At 37.5% G+C, this 24,358-nt stretch overlaps 1 protein-coding gene across 5 annotated transcripts; it reads right to left on the reverse strand.

Moving 5' to 3' along the window:
• Positions 1-1,334: 1,334 nt before the first annotated feature.
• Positions 1,335-15,407, reverse strand: LOC111597864 (inhibin beta chain). Of its 5 annotated transcripts, none has more exons than XM_030225857.1 (6): positions 15,385-15,407; positions 7,221-8,346; positions 5,359-6,258; positions 3,191-3,441; positions 2,489-3,123; positions 1,335-1,555 (listed from the first exon to the last, which is right to left on the reverse strand). In XM_030225857.1, the coding sequence occupies exons 2-5, from the start codon at positions 8,212-8,214 to the stop codon at positions 2,491-2,493; spliced, it is 2,778 nt and encodes a 925-aa protein (XP_030081717.1). In that variant the 5' UTR covers positions 8,215-8,346; positions 15,385-15,407; the 3' UTR covers positions 1,335-1,555; positions 2,489-2,490. The 5 variants fall into 5 exon arrangements, with proteins under 5 accessions (XP_030081717.1, XP_030081718.1, XP_030081719.1 ...); XM_030225858.1 differs by having other exon boundaries at positions 1,335-1,574; XM_030225859.1 differs by lacking the exon at positions 1,335-1,555 and adding an exon at positions 1,593-1,716.
• Between the last annotated feature and the right edge of the window lie 8,951 nt (positions 15,408-24,358).

A 24,358-nucleotide genomic window follows, 5' to 3' on the forward strand; every position in this document is an offset into this window, starting at 1 on the left:
ATCATAGCTAAATTATCTAATGGTCTATCTTCGGAGGCGGACAACATTTATCAACTTATTAATTAAATATAGTGCAATTTTAGAACTGTTGGATTGATATATATGATAGAATAAATAAAGTTACATATATATGCCTGGTATTTGCTGTATATATATTCAGAAAAATAAAGTATCCAGAATTTAATATAATTCAGTTTTCACAGAAAATTATAAAATGTTATAAGTTTTATAGATAATAAAATAAAGACAATTTTATACGATATAAAAAATATAATAAAATTTAGATTTATTTAATTTGAAAGAAATCTTATTTAAATTACTTTTATATATAAATTGAATTCAAATCAAAAGAAAAATTAATTGTAATGAATTTTGAGAATTTATAATTTTTTCCATTTCCTTTAATTACATATATAAAAATATATATTTATTTAATTATTTTATAAAATTTATTTTTCATATTATATGTACATATATATTACGTTATCTATATTTATATAACATATAATTGTGAATTGAAAAATTGACTTGCTTTATGTAATTTTAAAAATGTACAAAATTGAAAAATATTAAAAAAAAATCTATACAAATATATAAAGAAAATTTGAGAATTTCAAAATATTTATATTCAATTTATATAATTAATAGAGAAAACGGAAAATACTATTTGAACTTAATACTAATACTAAATATTTCAAAAATTTGAAATTATTGAGATCATTTTTCTTAATTTGTTAAATAAATAATTAAATATATATAAAATAGAAAATTAAACAAATTTCATTTATTCCTATCATAATAATAATTCATTATATGTGTATAAAATTTGATATAATACAAGTGTAATTAAAGAAAATGGAACTAGCTCATGTTAATTTTAGATTTGATCTGAGAAATAAGTGAAGCTAAGAAATCCAAAATAAAAATTTTCCTATCGAAGTTCAAATTTTTGAATTTAATTTATAAACTTTTTATATATTCTTGATCAGCGTATAAGTATAGTAAAGATCATTGAAATCGTTAGTTAGACTAAGCGCATCTGGAATATTGGAAACCCTATCTGACATCCCTCAGCGTTGCTCTTCTTCCTTTTCCTCTGGCTACGCTACAGCACAGCTCTCTATACTAATGCAATATTCTTCATAAAGACACTTTTTTATTGTATATTGGAATTATTGAATTATTATTATAGTTATAATTATTGTTATTGTTATTAAATTACTTAATATTAAATACTATTTTTATTTAGATAGGCAATTTTTAAATATTTTAGGCACTTTTTGTAAACTTTAATTATATATATTAAATTTATATATATATAGCAATTTGTTGTTTTGTTTTGTTTTGTTTCCTTTTCTGAATACATAAATTCATTCTCATTCTTATTCTTATTCTTATGCCTCAGCCCCAGGGAACGACAAAATTACTTGGTAGCCTATTGGTAGTTCCGTGTTTGGAATGCAATAAGGTATGTCAAAGGACGGAAATAAATAGTTTGGCTTAGTAATTCCAGTCCAGCTTTTTTCTCTTTCGTTTCAGTTAACATCCGTTTCGGCTGAAAATCAGAGTGAAGTCTAGTGTAAACATATTATTTATTATCCTTCAGACATTGGAAATTGGAAATGTGTATGGTAACAGGCAAAAGGAGGCGTGGTGGACCCAATAAAGTATACATATTCCTGGCCATGACGAAGAGCTGTTTTTGAATACATATTCCTGTAAAGCGTAACGATAACTCAATCCATTTGCTTACTATCGATAATTATCGATTATTTGATTTGGTTTTTCCTGTGTGAGCTCATGGGATGCATTTGCAGAATACAAATGTAAACAGCTCACATCCTTATATGAATGTGTACGTGTGTGTGAGCATGTTATCAACTATGTATAATCTACACAGGGTTCAGGATATCACTGAGTAGAGCATTATCGATTACAGTCCTTTTAGTTGTGTTCTCGCGAAATGAGCAAAAGTTCTGTTCGATCTTGGAACCTATTAGTGATATATATATAGCTCCTATAGCAAACATAATAAGTTTCTTTCAGGTAATCTACTACGAATATAAACATCATAGAGCTTCAGTAATTTAATCAGGTTTCTCATTTGTGCTTAGAGCTAGGGTGAATATGAATATTATGACAAAATTAATATTTTTTAACGGCTTCTTTAGCTTTGCCTATTTTTATCTAGGAAGAAATTGTATTTTATGCTGGCTAAGACATGATTTGGTTGTTCAGGGAGGGAACATCAGTTCGAAAGTTATATGAAGCAGTTCATAGTTTTTATTTCATGTTTTTTGCCTTTAGCTATTGTAGTTGGCGAGATTCGCAATGGTTAGACGGATGCAGGCATCCAGACTGACGGACGGATAGGAATATATTTGGTCACGCTGTCTTCTGGCTACGACAGAAACAATATACACAATTTCATAACCATTATATGTAATGGGTGTTCAGGTTTCAATGTAAGTGGTCTGATCTCACTCACAATTAAGGACATCCACATTCGTCGACAACCATTTTGGGTAGATCACGTTTGATAATACCATCATCGCCATAGTATATCAAGGACATGCTCGAGAATTTGATCGGAGCACAACAGGGACGCATTCCATTTAGTAAGCCCATTTTGCGGTATTCCTCAATGAAATGTGCGTGAAATGTCTGAAACGTATCTGGGGTACGAAAGGGTCCAGTACATTCGCCCCTACAATAGTTAGCGAAATATCCGCGAGGCGCAATTATCCAATCATCCCAACCGAGCGCTTTGAAGGATACGTAAAATGATTCCTTGCAACATTGTCCGCTTAACGCGCCACCACAATCGATCGCACGCCGGCGCACGCGTCGAGGTCTCATCGATTCCGTGTGAAGGACGAGAAATGGACGATTTGGATTTACGTAACGATCTGATGCCGATTTCAGTCTTGGCCCAGACAGTTGAAACAATTGTAGAGAGTACTGACTGCCACATCCAGTGCAGTCGATCAATAGACGAAGATTTTCCCCGCTCGTATCACTGTACCATTCCCGGATCGTTTCGGTTAGATCGAACTTTTGCCAACCCAAACGCTCCGTATCCACTTCAAATAGAGCACGAAACAGAAATGCCTGATCCATTGCCTGTGCATGATAAAAATTCAATTACTTTACATGTATAGTGTATGGTATAAAATATATTAAATCTCACCTTTTCAGTCATATTTATACCTTCGCTCATTCGAAACACCCAGATCTTAATCCTCTGTCTGGGCACATTGGCGTGACTCTTCCGCTTAGTCTTTATTGTCTGTTGCACATAGCGATTCACAGTTCCGACTTTCAAATCCTGTCTTTCGATTCGTATATGCATTTGCGCACTTCTAATGGATATCTTCTGATTGGGTAAACCCGCTTTTTGCGCCGCAAACTCCACTATGCGATATTGCCGATATTGTGCACCTTTATAAAAGCAGTTCAAATGCAATTGAAGTAAAATTTGAAACAGCTAGTGAGTACTCTAGTCGGGAATGCACGACTAGCGAATATCCTGACTGATCATGGTTCACCGCAGATTGGCGGTATCAAGAATTAAAAATACTCAAAATCCAACAGCTAATTGATGCTCATATAAAATTTGAATTTCTTATTAAATTCGAACTCCTTTAATTGAAGTTTGTCAATTTGAGATTCTGATATACAAAATATGAAATGAATCAAATGTATGTATATAAGGCAAGTGTAATGATCCTGGTGATTAGATAACTGAGGTTATTTGACGTTTATGTTGATTTCCAAAATCGGAAATGTCCATCAAAGCACCCCTAAAATGTTTGTGCTTGGGCTTAGGTCTTAGGTCTTAAATATAGACCGACGGACAGAACTAAGCGGACGAATAGGTATATACATTAATACTTATAGTTTTAATATTAATATTATTTAAATGAGAAACACCCATTAAATCGGTGTCCAACTAACCCAGTTATAACAGAGATACCTATATTTCTAATTGAAGAACATTAACCAATATACCCCACACGGCACGTGTGAAGCGTGTATTTGAAAAAAAAAAACATTGTCTGACGAAGATTAAATGCCGACTAGAGAGTACTCTCGTTATATGTACGCTTTTTTATCGTTTTGCATTTTTAATTGTTTACCCTGTCTGTTGCTCTTGTTTCACACCTAAGAACAATAGTGAAAGTACTTCACCGTAGCAGTCTGCAATAACCACTCAGACGATAGCACATTACTGCTACGCATATATCTACATACATACGAATGCTTGTGTATGTGTGAGCAGTCTGGGGTCGGAAAGTCCCGTCGACCAGACAAAAACCAACGCACACAATGAGGGCCACACACGTGCACACTGTGGGTCTGTGTCTCTGTGTGTGAGCTGACAGTGGTTTGTATGTAACTTGCCTCCAACAAGAACAAGAAGACTGTAGCGGCGATACTTGAGCCCGCTTATACGCTGCTCTAGTATTGTACTTACAACAAGGTGTCTGCATACGCATGTATACATACGTATTTGTAGCTACGTATGTGTATGTGTATGCGGCTGCTGACTCTGCTTCTTACGCCTCATTCTTTCATTGACTTGCTAGGCTTACCGTATTATTTGCCGTTAACATGTTCATGCATTGCTTCAATGAATATACACAAACATACATATGTATACTTGCGTTACTAGTAATGCAAACTCTCTGTAAAGAGCGCATACGTCTGGTATAGTTTATTCTATTTGTTTTTTTTTTTTTATTTCTTTTTGTATTCGCAAAATTGTGTATGTAGAATAAAAGGAATCGTAAAAGCCTTAGTCTGGCTGAATACTTATATCGATAATGGGTTACTACGAGCTACTGCGAAAGTATAAGTCTCGATATTTCTAAGGTATATGTATGTTTTATACATAGATTAAACTGCTAGCTGCACTTATTGAATTTTTTGTAATGTTTTCGTTGTGAATGGATTGTTTTGCCTATCTAGCTATAGAAAGTGGGCAATAAATATTGAGATAGCGAAATAAAATCAATTCGAATACCGCTTAGGTTGAGGTTAAATTAAAATATATAGGTTAAATATTATGTAAGGCAAATCCAAAAATTCTTTTCAATTTAAATTTGAGTTTGGCGGTTGCTCGATTAACTATTGAGTTATACACCCATCTCTAATAACAATCACCGTTCTACTCATTTTGGCACTGTAAGCTACAAATATCTTGGGAATTGTACAAAAGCGAGTCAAACATGGATGGAATTAAAGGGTTGGCACCGCTGTGGCTGTGGCAAGCCACACTGAGCAGCGGCACTGAGTCTAGCAGCTAGCCGAGCATATTTATGTAATATATCTATAAATAGATCTATTGATACTTACCCTCCTCAGCGAAGGTAATTATCTCTTGCGTGCTGCCAAAGTAGTCTTCGCGATCAAATCCATTGTCTTGATTCTGCACAGTGATGGTATCGTATTCTCTGGTCTCTTCTTTTTTTACACGCGCATTATGATTGGCTGTGGGCTTGTGCTTATGCTTATGGTCTTTGTTATGTATTTGAACACTGTAATCGTTAAAATATATATGATCGCCGCCGCCGCCATCATTTATATCGTTATTGGTGTTATCACTATCACTACTACGATTTATATCTATGAGATATGTTGATTTACTATAAGCATTTGGCTTCGTTTTCTTATTCCAACCACGAGAACTGTTGTTCTCTGTTCTTGCTTGTGTATCCGATCTTTGGATAAACTTGGCCCTTTCTGTTTCTCTTTTCGGTTCCGGTTCCGGTTCCAGTTCCGTTTCCGTTTCCGATTGCCATTTAGGGGAGTATGATCTCAAATGATGGTACTTAGTTTTATTTCTACTCTTACTGCTGCTCCTATTTGTAGTGCCAATTATATATGCCATATTTGAGCTGTCCAAACGATTCTCATTGATCTCGTTAGCTCCTGTTCGCATTCTCTTTCGCTGACTGCGATCACGAACATGATTTGCTAAGATGGCGTTGCTGTCAAATACATCGTTTGTCACCATTTGTCCGCCGTCTGCTCGATAGATTGTCTCCCAGATGAACTGTTTGGGTAGCGGATGGGATACATTTGGTTTATGGGTGAGTCCAAGTTTTGCTAAAATTTGTCGTTTTATCGATTCTAAGCGAACACGATCAGTGACCACAATATTGTTATTTGTTTTCTGAATACTTTTTTTATAGGCATAATTGTTATTGTTGTTGTGGTTGTTGTTGTTGTTGTTGTAGTCTGTGTGTGGGTTATCTGTGTAAATGTGATAATTGTAAGGTGTTTTTTTCAGAAGCTGTATGAGAAGTGTACAAATATAGTGTTAAAATAAAGTGTACCTACACACAATATGAATTAAGCTCTAATCGAATACATAGAATATAACAATTTTATTCCTGCTTGTTCGTTCTATTTTGAAATTTTTTCAGAAGTAAATCTATTCATTATATGATTTTAAGTTATTAGATATGTTAAATATCGAATCTTTTGATAAATAAGTTCACACACAGTAAAGGTGTGGATTACTGAAAGCCAATACTACAAAGATTAAAGGGCAGTTCCGTTAACCGTGTGACGGCACAGTCTCACTAGCCAGTCATACATAGGTAGGAAATCTAGAAGAAACGGTTCCCGCAAATAACATTTGTGCGGCAAATCCCAATTGGTGGCTGAAATGTTACATCATTAAAGCTAAGGAGCCTCCACCATTAGTAACTCCACTATGCTCAATTTGGTTTACATACATATATACATACAAGTGTGATTATGTTCAGATGTATACACAACTAGCTGAGCACAGTACTGAGATGTCCCGTTTCTGTTTTAAATGTAAATACTAATATAACAATTGGAAAACGCTAATTATTCATATATATATATATATATATATATATATATATATATATATATATATATATATATATATATATATATATATATATATATATATATATATATACATGTATGTTTTGAGAGAGAGACAGGGATCCCCGAGCTCATATGAACTGAAGATTCTTCTAGATGTCTTATCTTGTCCTATGATTGAGCAATACTAAGTCTTTTAACGCCGCTATCTACATATGATTGTATTGTATGGTTGGTGGCATCGTTAACATATTTGAATGCTGGCGCGACTTGATCATAGCTCGCACGAGTGATGATGCTTGAGCGCAGCCACTCATAAGGGCAGAGTTGAAACATCAATTTATCGAACTCACTCTTGTCGCTGTAAAAGTTCCCCTCCTCGAGCTGGCAGAGAGTGCAACCCTTTTGAGTGACAAGGGTGGAGACGTAGCCGCCGCTACTAGCAATGGCATTGCAGTTGATGAGCTTAACCTCTAGCCAAAATATACCAATTAGTAGCCAAAGTAGGTTTGCACGATTGCGCTTGGTCTTGCTGCTGCTATAGTTCATTGATGGCCAGGTCGAAACGAAAGCTGTCTTTAAGGTCGATACGCCCACATCCATTGGAGGATATGCACTGCGTGCAGTGTGTACTTTAGTTGATTTGTTGTTGCTGTTGTTGTTGCAGTCCTGTCCAATTGTTGTCCACCCCTCAATCGATAAACAGGTATCATCACTATCGTGATATTGTTTCTGCTTGCTATTTCCTATCTGTCTGCTGCCATTGTTGTTATTGTGACGACGTCGTCGACGGCGTCGGCGCCGACGTCGTCTCCTCTGCCTCTTGCGGTTATTAAAAAACATTTTGCACAAGTTATTCGTTTTCAATTGCTGATCATTGGTAATATCATAGGAAGCGTGACCGTGCCCATATTGTTCCTTTAATTTGCTGTCAACATTATTGTTGCTGGTGCTAGTGGTGCTGCTGCTGCTGGTGGTGGTGCTGCTGCTGCTATTGTCTGTTGAGTTGCCTCCAGATTCATGCCTGGTGGATGCTTTCGACATAAAGCTTCGATAGCTAAAATTGACCAATGCTAAGTAGCTGGTTATCAGTGTGAGAATGGCAACTATCGATTGGCAAGCTATTCTGACAACAACTATCGGTCTAATGCTGATGTCTCTACTGATTTTATTGCTGTTGCTGTTTCTGCTGTTGTTGAAGCTCGTGCAGGTGCAACAATAGCATACAACCATGCAGCATCCTTGTCGACAGCAAAAGCAGGAGCAATTATAGATGCATTTGATGTCCTTTGGTGTGCCTGTTGGCTCCGATACAGCCATTTCCTGCTCAACGATTTCGAACATCATTATCAGACTCTGCTTAAGCAGCAGCTACTTCATAATTTTATCGTTGTGGTCTTGTTGCCGTTGCCTTTAATATGTTGCGCATACTACTTATTCAGTAATCTACATTCTCCAATGTTTGTCAACATTTCCTGTCTATAATGAAGAAACAAAATACTATTATTACTATAAAGTACAACTAATCAATTCTAAACATGTACGTAGATGAGCATGTCCCAACTAAGTGCACCAAGCAATTCGCACATGAATATGATTTACAAAAAAGTCTAAGAAATATCAGTAACCCGACGGGAGACACCCTTCTCAAAAATAATCATGGCAAAATACTTAATTAATTTTGTATATCCTTGCATTGCACTTAATGCATACACACATACTTACATACAGACATACTTACACGTATTCATACATATGCATTCAAGACAACAGTTGAAAGTATACAACACACAATTAAAATAGTGGGATCATAGATAGAGAGAGACAGAGGATATTTCCCTTCATCGTAGCTAATGTGTGGCAGCAATATATATATATATATATATATATAACATAATTGCCAATACGAGTGTAGTACATAATTTTAAGAGAGAACTTGGAATTAACCAAGAATAGTTGAACAGTGGGACCATATCAAGGGAAATGAGCAAAATATATATCTGTGTGTATATTGCCTTCCTCGAAGGTTGTTTTTAAGCCCATTTGATACACTTGACAAAAGTAATTAAAATTTTGTTTGAGAATTACATGTATTCATTCATACATATGTATATATACATATGCATTAAAGAGAACAGTTAAATAAATTCAAATGTAAATAGTGGGCTCATGTATAGAGAGTGAGAGGATATTTCTCTTCATTACACTAAGCTTATGTTTTGAAAGTAAATAAAAAATGTTAAATAGTGGGACCACAGCAGAGAGAGGCTATTTCCCTTGATCAAAGTATGCGTATGCACACAAGTATAATTGCAAATGTATATGCAGAAAATGGGAGAGAGAGGATATTTCCTTTTATCACACTAAGCTAATATGTCGCAGTAATATACATACACAAGCACAATTGCCTATACATGTGTTAAAGAAAACAAAACGCTCAATAGTGGGACCATATAGCGGAGAGAAAATATCCCTTGATCACAAAGGGAGAGAGAGGATATTTTCTTTTATCGCACTAAACTAACGTGCGGCAGTAATATATATTGCCTATCAATCGCGATCAGTCGTTCGACCTGTAAAGACGTGAATTCGAACAGCCTTCGCTTAAGCTCTACTGCTGCAGAGTTCTAAAAATAGAACTTTGCGGTGCATTCTTCAACGCAACAGCAACAAAAACCGCACACGCAGCGTTTTCTTATCGCTTGCTTCCGCGTAACTCAATTGCTTTAATTGCAATTTACGAAATTTCGTCGCTTGGCGCGAGTGCGCCTGCACTCAAAAGCACAATCCGCGATGACATCTAATGTCAATAACCTCGCTACAGCTGTAAAGGTAAATGCAGAAATGCAAGCCCAGCTTAACGTTGTGATGGCAAATAGGCAAGCCTCCATCATGCCAATAAACTCAAAAATAGATATCGCCTCCGTGCAAGGCATCACTAACAACAAAAACACGAAACGTAAACAGCCAAATTCACCAAAAACCATCAAGAAAAGGCTCATCTTCGACGAACCAAGCACCAGCAATGCAGCATTAATATCAGAAAATCGATTTTCACTGCTCGTAGAAGAAGATGAAGACTACAGCGAATCACCTGTAGCTCCAGAAGCCCCAGTATTGACCGACCAGCAAACTACTCCGAAACCTCGTCCGCCCCCCATATGGTGTCCAAACATCAAGTCTGTGGCCCTACTTCAACAGATAATAGATAAAGTAATTGATGCTAAATCATACGTAATTAAGCCAAAGAAGAATAACATAGGTGTATTAACCCAATGCAGTGAGGACTATCGCAGAGTTATAGACCACTTTACTAAGCTGGAATTGGAGTTCCACTGCTACCAGCTTAAGGAGGACAAACCATATAGAGTCGTGTTCAAAGGGCTTCACTCCAGCACTGATACAACACTAATTAAAAAGGAATTGGAAACCAAAGGCCACACAATTACAAATGTGCACAACCCACTGAGCCGTATGGACAAAACACCGCTAAATATATTTTTTGTTGACGTGGCTCAGGCCCCCAACAACAAAGAAATTTTGGACATTCGAGTTGTCTGCAGGCAACGCTGCACAGTGGAACTGCCAAGAAGATACAACGACCTGACACAATGCCATCGCTGTCAAGAATTTGGACACACACAACGCTACTGCCACAAAGCTCCCAGATGTGTGCGTTGCGCCGGGAAACACGCATCCAAAGACTGCACCCGCGAAAAGGACCAGGCACCAACTTGTGTGCACTGTGAGTTACAGCACCCAGCCAACTATAAGGGCTGCCAAGTATACAAGCGGTTGCGCAAATTGCAATCCCCAGCACAAAAAAGGAGTCCCACACAAACACCGTCTACGGGTCCGAGTACTGCTTCCGAAATTACAAGGCCCCGGAGCATTACCCAAGCCACGAGCTTTGCAACGCCTATTAGTGGTGTTTCTTACGCACAGGCCGCTAGAGGTGGACCGTCAAATAAGAATACCACAAGTGACACTTTGTTCACTGAAATGCTTCAGCAACAACAACGTCAGTTTGACGCAATTAATGCCGAGCTCAAAGCGATGCGAGAAGTACAATCCCAACAAGCAACCATGCTAAACAGTTTAATGGCCATCATAACCAAGCTTGCCTACAAATAATGGCTTTACGTGTGGGTATCTGGAACGCCAATGGCCTGAGAAACAAGACTCAGGAACTGGCTGCGTTTCTCTCACAAGAAAACATAGATATAATGTTAATAACAGAAACTCATGAGTGCCCCACTACACAAATTTTCGGATACGAACACTATCAGGCTCATGGTGAAGGAGCAAACTGCTTTGGTGGATCCTCAATCCTCATACGAGCAACAATACCGCATACACCTTTACTGCCAATTTGCAACGCAACAATGCAGGTCTCAGCCATCACCCTGCCTACGTCTATTGGAGCGATCGAAGTTGCGTCAATTTATCTTCCGCCAAACACTGGTCTGTGTGATCATCACATGGAACAGGTTCTAGGCCAAAGGTTGAATAAGACCCTCATCGGCGGCGACTGGAATGGATGGCACCCATTTTGGGGAAGCAATAGTGCGAATCGTCGCGGAGAAGTCATATTTGAGGCGATTCAAAACTTACAATTCAGCATATTGGCGACTGGAGCCCCCACCCGTTACCCAATTAATGGACACAGGCCCTCGGCAATCGACTTCGCTGTCTACAAAGGCATCTGTGACCGGCAATTGACCATTGAAGAATCCTTGGACCTATCCTCTGACCACCTGCCACTAATAGTCACAATCCACGCGCAGCCACAGCCCTTGCCCATTAGGAAACAACTACTGCCAGCAGGATCAGATTTAGGAGTCTTTAGGCGCGAGCTCCATTACTCTTTGCACATAGAAATGGAACTTAACACTCCTGAAGACGTGGACTACGCAGCAAACAAACTGCAGGAAGAAATAGTCAAAGCTGCGCACCAAGCCGCCCCACCATCTTGCCAAACAAGACAACAGTCTCCGTACAACATCCCCCTCACCTTGGAGGCCCAACACCTACTAATACACAAAAGATGGGCCAGGAGACGCTGGTTAAGATTACGCACGCCTGATGCCAAATCCATGTACAACGAAGCCACGAGGCATCTTAAAGCTGCTCTCGCCCTGCTTCAAAAGAGGTGTATCAGCGATGCGCTGGTACGAGCTGAATCGCCCACTGACGCAGAGTTTCAATTATGGAAATTTACAAGAAAGCTCAAACGGCAGCCAATACGACGTCATCCCATTCGGAGCATTTCTGGTTCCTGGCACATTGGAGACGAAGCTCAAGCTGAGGCTTTTGCAAACCACCTTCAAGACCAATTCACGCCGGTGATTACCGCAGAGGCCTCAGAAATCGAAGCAACAGAAGACATCGTTCTCTCGCCCCTCCCAGCTGAAGACCAGATAACTGGATGTACAAAAGAAGAGGTTCTTGAACACATCAGAAGAGTGAAGGCAAAAAAATCCCCTGGATATGATCTAATAAACGGCAGAGTCCTTAGAGCACTGCCTGACTCCACCATAGACTACATAACTATGGTGTACAACGCCATGCTCCGCATCCGGCACTTTCCAGCCTGCTGGAAGCGCGCCGTGATTGTGATGATTCCTAAGCCTGGCAAACCCGTGGGAGAAATTGAGTCGTACAGACCAATTAGCCTGTTGCCAGTACTCTCCAAAATATTCGAAAGAATATTTCTGGAACGAGTACTGACACATCTGGGACGCCAGGAGGCCATTCCAAACCATCAGTTTGGCTTCAGGAGACAGCATGGAACACCGGAACAGGTTCACAGAGTTGTGCACCATATCCTTGGAGCCTTTGAAGAAAAGATGTACTGCTCTGCCGTCTTTTTAGACATCAAACAGGCGTTTGATCGAGTTTGGCACCTGGGACTGCTGCAGAAAGTGAGGACCACCCTTCCAGCCCCATTTTTCGCGTTGCTATCCTCATACCTTATTGGAAGAACCTTCCAAGTGTCAAGGGGGCAAACAGTATCCTTGACTAGACCAATTATGGCTGGAGTACCACAGGGTAGTGTTCTAGGCCCAACACTTTATACTTTATTCACAGGAGATATGCCAACTCCCGAGCCAAATATAGGAAGTACAGATGCAGTACTCATAGCGACCTATGCAGATGACACCGCCATCTTATCACGTCACGTATCTGCGCAAGAAGCTTCAGACTCACTACAAAAATATCTGGACTCTTTCGGACGCTGGGCAAAACGGTGGTGTATCACCATTAATGCACAAAAGTCTGTACATACTACCTTCGCCACTAGAAGAGGAGATTGCCCAAGCGTTGCATTGGGGCCCACTATTCCCAAAGCCTCAAAAGTAAAGTACCTTGGTATCACTCTTGACAGAAGGCTGACTTTTAAAGCGCACATAAGTCAAGTAACCTCAAAATGCAAAAGCAAGCTAAAAACCCTCGACTGGATGCTGAGAGCTTCAAGCAAGTTGTCTTACAGCAGCAAGGCCGCCATCTACAAGGCAATAGTTGTCCCAACCTTCGTATATGGTATCTCTCTATGGGGCTCCTCGGCGAAGACTACAAGGAACAAAATTCAGACCCTGCAGAATAAAGCACTACGCAGATGGACTGGAGCCAGCTGGTTTGTAAGAAACTCAGTCTTACATAGGGATTTAGCAATTCCCACAGTTGCTGAACTCATTGGGCGACACAGTTCAAGATACGCGGACAGACTTGCAGCGCATCCTAACCATCTCGCAAGCAACCTGGCTATAAACAACAATAGGCGAAGACTGAAGAGATTGCATCCTCTAGACAATATTAGAACTAATTAAGATAGTAGCTACAAGTGCAGAATAATTGGCATATCTGCCCTCCCATTAGTTAAGGTTTAGAGCTAAATGCGCTATAGAGTCTAAGACAATAAGCTGCAACAAAATAAAGAAATAAATATATTGCCTATACATACGTAGTATACATATTTGAGAGAGAACTTAAACCATATCGCGGATAGGCAATATCTCTTGATCACAATATACGTATGCGAACAAATATAATTGCAAGTGTGTGTGCATTGCTTACCTTGAAAAAGGTTGAGAGGAGGCAGAGAAAGAGAAGAGGCCATGCTGTCCGATGAGATACCAATGCTCGTAGACACCGCAAAAGGCACAAGGAATCGAACGAATATGACCTGCCTCACACAAATTTTAGTATTGAGCTGATTTATTTTAGATGGCCCCATCAGTAGTAATAATAGACTTTAAACTTTTAGCAAATGTATATAAAACAAAGCTGAGGCAAAACTGATGCATGCGAAAGTGTACGTATATTTTAGTATTTCTATTCAATGTTTTCCCCGGAACACTAACATATAATATGTGTTCACAAGTCCAAATATACTACAAACCATTTGTAACGACTGACTGACAAAAGGATGCGACGAGACGACGCCAACAGCACTAATATAAATGGCAGCTGAGGGCTATGTGCTGTGGCTGTGTGCTGTGTGCTATGCGCTGTGTGGAAGGGGTGCAAGCAGGACACAACTACTGCCACAGTCAACTAAATTGGAGAGTTTCTTAGCTTTAAGCTACGATGACACAATCTATTTTCTTCTTTTTTTTAAGATACTCAATTGCCTTACCATAGATTGCCGTTGGTATTTATCACACTTGGCGCAGATTATTTTTTGTTTTGTTTAAATCTCTATTATTATATGTGTAGTTTAAGTATATTTAGTTTGTGCTCAATATATGTAAACATTTGTTACGCTTGTATTAATAAGGCTTTTATTGGTTCACAAGTCCAAGTGCTAAGCCTAACTTGTTGCTAGGATTAAGTAGTTGGAATTTGCTTTAAATATCAACTATTTATTAATAAGCTCCTTTAACACTAACACTATCCATCATAGTCGAAAACGTGCACGTAGTTTGTTTACAAGTAAATCTACATATGCACATATGTAGACACACACACACACACGCACACGAACGTATATGTATGAATTTATTTCGCTACACACTCTCACTCACTCACACATACACATGAATACACATATGCAGTACTAAAGTATTGGAGACACTCCGTCTGGAGCACATTTTTTGGAGATGGAGTGAAATTCGATTGCCAGCCAAAAATTGCAAAAATTCACCAAACTTACATTCAGACACACACATATATATATATATATATATATATAAATTGATTTTATATGTATATATATATATATATATATATATATATATATATATATATATTATACATATGTATGTGTGTACTTTAGTGTTAGCAAATGTGCACACATCTAAACATACATTCATCTATCCATTCTTGTGTATTTTCTCCATTTGATATGGTTTTATTTCCTTATCTTTTAATTTTTTATATATATTAAATTTAAAATAAATGGAAGTTAAATTGATTTTAAATTTCCTAATTTAATCAAATAATACATATTTTTGTAACGTTAATCAAATATTGGATATTAAACATATATATTTGTTATATGAACTTTGGCACGACCTTGATTGAACTCATCAAATAAATATATATAGTTATATATACATAAATATATATATATATATATATATATATATATATAGATATATAGATATATTTGCTAAACTTTTCTTGCTTGATTCACTTCATTTAATGTAACTTTAACTTTAACTTTAACTTTTATTATTTTTGTTTCATCGTCAACCGTCCTTGCATTGACAAAAATAACGTTTATTCCGCTCGGTGTTAACGGACGAAATGAAAATTGAAAACCGAAAACTAGTAACACGCAAGTGAAACAGAATGGAAATCGGGTTTTCATCAGCTGATACAGTAGACACTTCTTTGTGACATGATGCATGCATGAATTACACATTGCTAACTCATTTATTTAATTTTAATATATAGTTCGGGTACGGAATGAATTTCAATTTTAAAGTTGTTCAAGAATATATGTATAAAATTAAATCTGTTAAAATTTCATAAATTCATAATATAATATTATTCATATAAAATACACATCAGGAGGGCAACAAGTCATTAGAATTGTAGTTTCTTTAACTAGAGCTCACTGTGCATAGCGCTAAACAAAATTTATGACAATCAGCTGATAGTTATCGCATATGGACTTAAGCTCAACGCTACAAAGCTATATATTCACAAAAACCTGGTCCCTCATTTTTATACATGAGCTTAACGGAAAACCAAATAATTTGCTTACGTATCAGCTGCTTGTTGGTAGAATATGAACCACGGCTCGTTGCTATATAATTAGCCAGCCTATGGTACGACATACGTACGCAATTTAATGCTATGAGTATTTTATATGCATATTTTTATTTGAAACTGCATAACGGTAACGTTTCAAGTTTTTTTGTTTGCTTTCTTTGAACTTACTGCCTACAATCAAAACGTTCGCAATATGATAAAAATTAATTCGAATGTCTCAAACGTTTTTGAATTATGAACAGCTGATTTGCTTCTTTCTAGCGATGACAGTCGTGCCTATTCTGTCAGCTGTTATGTTGGGAGGCTTATCGATATTTTAGTTTTAAGTTGACTCAATAAAGCGCAAGTCGATAGTTGCGCAGTATTAAAAAGTATTCGATTGACTATCCGTAACTTTCCATTGTGAGCGCTTAAATATATATTTTAAGCTATAAATAGACTTAGGCAATTTGAATTACTCAGGAGAACTCTTATGCCCGTACGTTAGACGAATACCCAACGATATAATATTTGGCCCAGGCAGAAAGAGGACTTCTTAATATTTTCCGGATCAAGTTAATAAGCTAGCCAACATATTGTATGACCGCAGTGATCTAAGCCACAAAGTTTACGCCCTGTCGCTGCCTAAAACGCTATGCATGCATGTGTGTTTGGCTGTGTGCGTTTGTATGTTTGTGCGCATGTATTGCTTGTTATATGTGCACTTAGAGTGGAATGACTGAATCGGCCGCTCTGTGCAGGGTTCAGGGTATCTTCCAGTCAGGCACTACCGACAGAGCACTTTTACTCTGTTTTTATTGTATTTGTGGCTGTAGGAATTACGCTTCGCTGCCTTATTTCCTATAAGCATAAGTACTTTATACATATATGTATGTATGTATGTATGTATACATATATGATCATAAAATGCATACGAGCAAACAATTTAAATATATAAATATATGTTTGTGTTTCAAAATTGTAAATTGTAAAATAAATGTTTTATAAAAATAAAGTAAGTTCAAAATTATTTAGATTTTCGTAGACTATGTATATGAAAACATGATTATAAACACACACACATGTGTATGTATATGTATATACAAATATATATACATAAGCAAACAGGACTTGTTGGTTTCGTTAACTTGCAGAAGGATGTGTGGCCGATCATATAGTATATTTACATGATGCATGCTGCCGAAGTGTTCATATCCTATTAAAAGTTTTAAATAGAGTAATAAATAAAAAAATTTATTATAATAATTATTAAATGTAATTTCCATATTAATATCAGTATTTTCATAAATTTGTGTTTATTTATTTATTTTAGAAAACTTCTTATTTATTTTTAGCTTTGAACTTTATATTTAATATACGATGGATGGTAAATTTAAATATATAATAAAAACATTTTCCAATATATATTTTATGTCTTTTTAAGCTAATTTGGTTTGGGTTACATATTGCATCCGTGAACTGAAATACCTTACTCCAGAGCAGCGCACACATATGTATGTACGTACATAATTATATATGTACATGCATAAACAAATATACATACATGCATGTAACAATGACGAAGATAACAGCAGCAGCAGCAACAACAATAGAGCACAACTATAGCACCGTCAGGCAAAAGCAAAAATCAACATTAACAGAAAAGGCAACAGTCAAAGACCAAAAGAAACGTCAAAAAAACACAAAAATAAAAATAAAAATAAAAAAGCAGCAGAAAAGCAGTCTCGGTTGACTTGCAGACCGTGAAAAGCCACGAGCCACGATTGAAATACCGAATTTCATACCGAAAACATATGAATACTGATTGTTTAAATAAAGAGCAAGCGGTATAGATGACTCTACAAGCGCACACACACATACACGCACACTGAGTTGCTTGCACAAACATGCCAGCACACACAATCACACACACACATAATAAAATGGTTGTACGATCAACACACACACATACTAATATGCCGTAAGTAGCTCTGTATATGCATATATATATATATATGCACATATAGATATATATGTATATATATATATATATATATATATGCATGCGTAGTAACATACCCTACACATGCACACATGCTTATGCACACGTATGTTTTATATAAAGAAGAAAATGGGTATGTAATGCATACGCACTAGGTATGTTATATTTATGTGTGTGGATGATATTTCTCTGATTAACTAAGCTAACGATTTATAACTTCGATTTAATATATATTTGTTCCATATCCCAAAATTAAAGTAAAATTATGTGCACCTATAAGAGATCCTTGAATTACCTACCAAACGGGGTATCTTCTACTTCAACTAATTTCTACAACCAATAAAATGTTCCGTTTTGACCAACTAGAGACAGCTGTTAGTAGATACTGTAGATCGATGAATCTATACATAATAATCTATATAGCATAGACTATCTAACTGTACTCTGATACATACCCATATACATATCCATATTGGTCTATCCATGTGCATATCTATATATAGACAAATGGAAATGGTAAGTTGGTTATAATATCAATTCTTTCATCGCCAAAGAAGGACTTCATGGTTACCGTGTGGCAACGGGAGCGGGAAGCTAGAGCTGTGTGATAAATAAGTTTATTGAGTTTAAAATATGACTTCTAATAATCGGTCAGAATTTGTGCGGCAAATTACGTCATTTGGCAGCAGAAGTTTTATTTCCTAATGCCCGAATGGGAGAGGCTTTGACCCGAGTAAAGCTTGGCTCTGATAATGCCTCGACTGTAGTCAACTTTCGGTTGTCTCGCCAGTCCCGTTGAGTGTAATCAACAGTTGGACTGTAACGGAATGCGGATGACGATGTGTGGCAGCTATCCTCCCCTCGACTATGATAAGTATAGAAACCGAACACGAATCCATTATGAATATAGATATGTATTTAATAGTTGTTGATCAATCAATACAGTGGGTGCTGATACAGTTCTATTCGATCTGTGATCTATTTATAAGATATATTAGACCCGAGTACACATTCCAAAGTGGCCAAGTCCTTTATTTATGCAATCAGGAAGCAAGAAAAGCTTAGCAAATATATATATTTATTTATTTATAAAGTACATATGTACATATGTAGACAACCATATACGAATACGTATATGTATATATGTATATATGTACATATGTATATATGTATATATGTATATATGTATATATGTATATATGTATATATGTATATATGTATATATGTATATATGTATATATGTATATATGTATATATGTATATGTATATATGTATATGTACATATGTATATGTATATGTATATGTATATGTATATGTATATGTGCTTGGCTGTGTATGTGTAATCGAATTTTACTCCTTATATAAATATATGTATATATATTTTTTTTCTTTTCATGATCTAGTATTCGAAACTGTAAATTCGACTGTCTTAGCGTCTATGAAGAGCACTTTTATATTGATGGATCTATATACATATATATTTAATAAACAAAAATGTTGAGGAACTTGAACATTCTCGTTTATTTTGTTTTTTTTTTTGTCGTTGTTTCGTACTCCTGAGGCGAGCGTTGAACCCAGACCCTCTTTTTGAAGACTTTAGTATCGTGTATTAAAGGTAAAAACGAAGTAATAAACAAGGAGGGTAAAGGTAACGAAATAGGGAAGGCATGGGGTGGTTTTTCGGATCGGCGTCACGGTTCCATCTATCAAACAGGTGTTCTGTATAGAAAGCGCGGGCTTTGGGTAGCATAAAAGAGGTTTTCACTTGTAAAACGAAAGATCACGGAAAACAAACTCAAACTCGAACGGATGTATATGCATGCACTGTGTGTGTGTGTGTGTGTGTGTGTGTGTGTAGTTGAGTGCTTACAAACATACTCCATAGACATTCGAAATATATATACCCTGAGTCTTAAGCCAGCAGCTGTGTCTTCTACTTGGACAATCAACCCACTTTATGAATTTATAAAACTTTTGCGCACAGACATACAGTCGAAAGTTATTTCAGCTGCATAGAAAAAGGAAAACTAGCTGACAAAAAGGATGAAGCGAAAGCTCTTCCCGAGATGCTCTTGATATCGGTGGTTCAATAAACATATGTATAAGTCTATTAGAGTATAGCTGATGTGACTTCCGATGAATGGGCCTAGGCAGTTGTTAGACTACGTGGAACGAACGTATTGTAGTGCAGCGAAATAGGAGATGGTTCAGTGATCAATCTCTAGCTCTTTTAGTCGCTCGCGCGCACGCTCTCTCTCACTCTCTGTCTCGCTCTCCCCCTTCGGCTGTGGTTTGTGCAACGGTAGTCGCCGTTTGCTTGGCACGCGCCGTCTTGTCAATCTTTGATAGCTAGCTAGCCAGCCAGCACCTGCTCAATGCGTGTGAAGAGAGCGGATATATCACAGCACATTTCGTTCGAGACAGCTATGCTGTGTCTGTGTGTTTATGTGTGAGGAGTGTCATGTATGTATGTGTGGCTGACTGCGTACATACACACGTATATAATTGAGAGCATACTTATATTGCCAGAAGGCAGGCGAAATAAATATATTATGAATGTGTAGGGTATTTGGCATTCGAGTAAGCTTTGTGTGTCTTGTGGGTCGGGTCTATACATACTTATATTTCTAAGTATGTACATAGTAAATACAAAGAGATCAAGTAATATTTACAGTTTATGTTTACTGTACTCTAGTCGACTTATCAAGCAATCCTAAAAAAATTCAAATATATTGGAACTTCACTTGCAATTAGACCACTGTTTACTATATTTAGTTATGTTCCTTTTTATAGTAATTTAGATCAAGAGCTGAAATAGGAACTTGCCCACATACTCTCAAATTCATATCGTAGGTATTTAGAAGCCTAGTATATATGTAAGCACTCAAATGAAGGTAATTTGCTTTCATTAACATTTGGAAGGCTGTCAAAATAATAGTCGGTGGTTGGATCTCTAAAAAAGGGGAAAAACATTCCTTCCTTAGTTTTTTTTAAGCTGCTGCTGCTGCTACGCTGCTTAAAGCCAAGAATAAGTCATAGAGTTCTGATACATACATACATATATGTATGTGCATACTTATATACATGTGCGCGTATCGGTATTTATAAATATGTACATATGTAGGAGGTGAAATCAACACAGCCCAGCTTTCATCAGCTGCATATATCGCTCTGAATGTACATACATATATAAATATTCGTATACATATGTATGTAAATATGCGTATGTAAGCAATTACACATACATACCTTTATGTACATATCCATATGTACTGGGTACATATGTTCGCTTGTGTGTGTATATCTAGAGTGTACAAAGCGTATTTGAGTATGTGACAGGGTTGACGTGATATACATATGTACACTTGCTCATACATACCAATATGTATGTACGTACATACATAATAACTTGCCTTCTAATATGGCCACGCGCATTTCTCTAAGCCCCCACAACAACACGCCGACACACACACACACACACACATGCATATATATGTACCACTTTGAAAATCGCACCTCTCTGTTGATCGTGTAAGCACAATAAAATAATAAACAAAATAACAACAGCAACAACGCCAAAATCACTCGCGCAGCAGGTAAAGCAACGGCAAACGTTCCCGATTAGTCGCAGGCCTGTTTGAGTGAAAACGAAGCCGACCAACCGTAAAGGCCCGCGAGTCGTCGTTGCTTGTGCTCAAGCCTGGTTTTGAGCGAGCAGCTCAGAAAACACACAAGCAAACACAGACGCTCACACATCTACATACACATGCATATGCACTAACATTAGCGCACCAGCATGCACTACATGCACACAATGCGAAGCAGTTCTCGCTCAACAAGCTGCTTTTTGGCACACATACAATAGCGAATGGCGCACACACACATGCCTGCGTAAGTATGTATGTTATGTATGCAAGTATGTACAGAGCGAGAGAAGCTAGTGAAGAGCGCGGCTTCGACTTGCTTCCGCCGACCATTCACATTCACATTCAACAGCCAAACAGTTTCGCCTAAGAACTCTTTGAGCTCGGTCTACCGATCCACCTGGCAGGTACAAGGCGCGATCGCTGGTTGCCAATAGCAAGTGAAATAAACGCAACTCTTTCTGCTTCTTCTTCTACTACTATCAATACTTTATCGTTTAGAATAATGTGAATAATATGTATATCTAAATATATGAGTAAATTTATCCACTGATCAGTGAATAATGTTGGATAAGAAAACGAACTTCAATGAAAATTAAAAAAACAGTGAGTGAGCTGTGTGTTTCCCGATGTGTTTTTGGTGAAACTACTTAACAAAAACCAAATAATAAAAGTTTAATCTATGAAAATAAATTATTGAGTTGTTTGCGCAGAATTTTCGGTAGGTTCCTTCCGACGCGAACAGATCTATGTAAACTTAAACGTAAACATATATGGGTACAGTCGCTACCTAAAATTGTCATTAAATGAGTTATAGACATTTTGATTGAAATACTGCTTAAGACCAAACGCAAGTTTTCTACTGGACTAGATACAGTGTACGACAATATTATACATACACCTTCTCAAGTCAATCATCTGGAGATATGTGCCATGTTTTTGTATTTCTCTTTACTATATAGTTCATATACTCAATATATGCCGTATACAAACATATAAAGAAGTAGGATGCCCGACTGGTTGAGCTTCAGTCCAGGCCGAAAGTTTTGCTATGCTATTTGTAGTACCCCAAAATGGAGTCAGTTCTCCTTCTTCTGATTTCCTCCTGCTGCACAGTTCTTAAAAGGTGTATGCAAACATTCATTTACCAGTGTATGTGTGCATGTGTGTGTGTGCGTGTGCGTGTGTGCGTGTGTGTGTTGTAGATGTATCTGCATTAACATAACGACGAGCTTTCTGCAAAATTTACCCACGCTAGTGACCTTGAGCTTGTTTTTCCCGTTTCTTAGTGAAGTTTATATATATGTACATTATATATGTGTCTGTATGTATATCTGGTGTTGCGCTAGGTCGTCGTCATCTTCAGTGTCGCCATTATTCAACGCTAGTCGTGTGAAAAACGCTTCTTTTTTCCCACTTTTATTTTCAAAAACTGAATGTATTACGTGGTTAAAATGTGATCTAAGAAAGGCAAAGCCAGAGAGAGAGAGAGAGAGAGAGAGGGAGAAAGAGAGATAGATAGACAGAGAGAGAGCTCTCTCTCTACATGTAAGGTCCTAGCTAGACCATAGTTATTTGAGTCTTTGAATATGTGTTTGATCTGTCCATTTCTTCCTTGTGTTTCAGCCTCTGATTAAGAGGTATCAAATCTTCAGGTAATCCCTAGACCTTATCTGGAATCTTTCCAATAGCTACGGCTATGTGGTATTAGGCCTTGGGTACTATATCGTCTAGTCGAGCCTGAGATATTTCACTGGCGTTCACTTTCGAGTAACTCATTTGTACTTGAACTATGTAAATGGTCTTGAGCTGGAAGTTTGTTAGCTTTGTTTCTAGCTTTTCTGTATTTTCCCGCCACATCTAGCCACAGCCGGCAAGTCGTGCCTACAATAGAGAAGTTTCTGCGTGGCTCACGGCTAAATTCTTCATGCAGATATCTCGTCTTGAAGTTCAAGTCAGAATTTCAGTTAGAAGAAGCAAATTTGGAGTGGAAAAGGAAGAATAAGAGGTTGGCAGATGGATATTAAATTATGCAGGGTAACATTATTTCGTAGCTCATAGGGAACAGATGGTTTCCCGATGGTTTCCTATATGTGAAAATGATAGAAATATATTTAACTACATAGACCCCGAACCCCGAACCCCGAACCCCGAACCCCGAACCCCAAACCCCGCACCCCGCACCCCGATCATCGTACCCTTAGCACCAGACACCAAACACGGATGATGATGACAAATGTAACATGCACATGCACTTGCTCTGACCCTAGAAAAGGGCGAGTCCCAAAAAGGTCAATTAACAAACAACAGGTGACTGAGAAGAGCGTGCGCGCGCCTATTCCAAAGGCACTTGCATAGCTCGTGCTTGCACGACGGGACGAACCGGCTGCAATGAAATGAGCGCGACAATTTTTATACCTTTACATTGTTGCATACAAAAGAGTGAGGAAAGAGAGAGAGAGAGAGAGAGTGAGAGAGAGAGAGGGGCGGGGGGGGAGCGAGTAAAATAGAGATAGGGATATAGATATATAGAGACAGAGAAAGAGAGAGGAATAGAGACAGAGACATAGACAGAGAGAGAGAGAGAGAGAGAGAAAGCGGAAGAGAGAGAGAAAAGTTAGAGAGGTTGATAAGCAGAGATAGA

This window comes from Drosophila hydei, unplaced genomic scaffold (genome assembly GCF_003285905.1).
Source record: "Drosophila hydei strain 15085-1641.00,03,60 unplaced genomic scaffold, DhydRS2 tig00008145-arrow-arrow-pilon, whole genome shotgun sequence".
Taxonomy (NCBI): domain Eukaryota; kingdom Metazoa; phylum Arthropoda; class Insecta; order Diptera; family Drosophilidae; genus Drosophila; species Drosophila hydei.

Coding starts and splice junctions, on each gene's coding strand:
- LOC111597864 (XM_030225857.1), bottom strand. CDS start 8,214: ATGATGTTCGAAATCGTTGAGCAGGAAATGGCTGTATCGGAGCCAACA. Junction 3,442..5,358: donor AATTACCTTCGCTGAGGAGG/GTAAGTATCAAT, acceptor GCTTTTATAAAG/GTGCACAATATCGGCAATAT. Junction 3,124..3,190: donor GTATAAATATGACTGAAAAG/GTGAGATTTAAT, acceptor TATCATGCACAG/GCAATGGATCAGGCATTTCT.